Genomic DNA, 1547 nt, shown 5'->3' with positions numbered 1-1547 from the left:
GGCGGAGGCGGGGCGTAGTGGAGGTGGGGCTTGGGTAGACGATATTATCGGATATCGCGATATTTTTTAAGGCGATTATCGATAAGATATTTTTGACATATCGCCCAGCCCTAGCATAAATTATATATGGTTATTTTGTCATTCATAATCAGAGTCTGATAGCCCCTCCCCCTTTGCTACGTAATTAAACCTGCAACAGTCGAGTGCATGAAGTGTCCAACATTCCACACTTCGTTTTTACGGTTAAGTGCATCATCCGGGTAAATTTTCAGTGTGAACACACTACTCGCACTATTTATACTAAAAAACGTCATAGAATAGTGCATAAGTACGCAATTTGGGACGCACCTCAAGAGACTTCATTAAAAAAAACATCTAAATAAATTTTTTTTTGCGGATGCTGTTAAAGTGGTTTGAATTTCAAAGCGGATGCTGAGGTCACCAGATTTTTTTTTTTAGCATGCTACACTTTAGGTGGTGAAGCCTCGTTGAACATCTGATATGTCTGTTTCGTGCTGTTTCCAGGATTTAGCTGCTGTGGCTGCTGAGCGGGAAGAGGTTGAGCAGGAAGTGGACACCTCATCTATGACGCTGCTGGAGTTAGAGCAGCACCTGCTGGGGCGTGTGAGTGGACATGGACAGAGACTGGCTCTGCTGCAGGTGTTGGCCATCATATGTGAGGGTCTTCCATACACACAGCTGCTCCGCAAGCCCACTCAGGTGTGATATAGAAGAACTCATGCATACAAGGTTATTTAAACATGAAATGGTTCCCTCTCTTCTCTTCCTTCAAAATCTTTTAAGCTGTTTAAAAAAAACATTAAAAATCTTACTGATCCCAAACTTTTGAACGGCAGTGTATATTATAAGAAAGAGACAAAGACAAAAAGTTATTATATTTTTAAGAGGTCTTAAATTTGAGGGCAGAAAAACAAGAATGACAAGATGGCCTAAAGAGCCGGTATCGCTCTCGTACTCGAGTGATATTGCTCATATATATATATTAATATTAATCTTACACTGTAAGTGATATGAACAAAACAGAATTAAATTGTAATTAATCACAATTATTTGTATGGCAGTAAGACAGCAGCACAAAATTCATGATCATGACAGGCCTATTCTCTTGTGCAGCAATTAGTTATAAAAAAAATTGATGATCAAATAAATTATTGAATTTTTTTTTTTTTTCTAAATTATCCGTTCATTTGTACCAATAACCTGTAGTTCCACAACGCGATTTTTTTTATTTTTAGTACTACAAAAAGTGTCACGCTTTTTTTCTGGTTTAGTTTTAATTGATTATAACCCAGTTTGTGAGGTGGAGGGTGGTTCTGTGTTACTGTATTGAGTTGAGCTGCGGTCGTCTCTGCAGGGCTCTGCTGCTGAGCGATGATGAGGAGGACACCAAGAGAGTGGTGCGCAGCGCCAAAGACAAGAGGTGAGCGCAGAACACACACCGCCACGACTCCAGAACACACACCAGGACACACACCGCCACGACTCCAGAACACACTCCGCCACAACTCCAGAACACACACCAGGAC

The 1547-nt window shown here is 40.7% G+C and overlaps 1 protein-coding gene across 2 annotated transcripts in view; it reads left to right on the top strand.

The window, feature by feature from the left end:
- The window catches only part of LOC107689927 (eukaryotic translation initiation factor 3 subunit C-like), a 33261-nt gene that overhangs the window by 4580 nt on the left and 27134 nt on the right, over positions 1-1547 (top strand). For both annotated transcript variants that reach the window (XM_016488111.1, XM_016488110.1), the window contains exon 3: positions 1376-1441. In XM_016488111.1, the coding sequence (XP_016343597.1) occupies positions 1376-1441 (66 nt within the window). The remainder of the gene's footprint in view (positions 1-1375; positions 1442-1547) is intronic.

The sequence above is a fragment of the Sinocyclocheilus anshuiensis genome, unplaced genomic scaffold (genome assembly GCF_001515605.1).
Source record: "Sinocyclocheilus anshuiensis isolate Anshui unplaced genomic scaffold, SAMN03320099.WGS_v1.1 scaffold1517, whole genome shotgun sequence".
NCBI classification, from domain to species: Eukaryota; Metazoa; Chordata; class Actinopteri; order Cypriniformes; family Cyprinidae; genus Sinocyclocheilus; species Sinocyclocheilus anshuiensis.
Note: the sequence above shows the minus strand (reverse complement) of the source record. Positions and strands in the feature narration are given on the sequence as shown.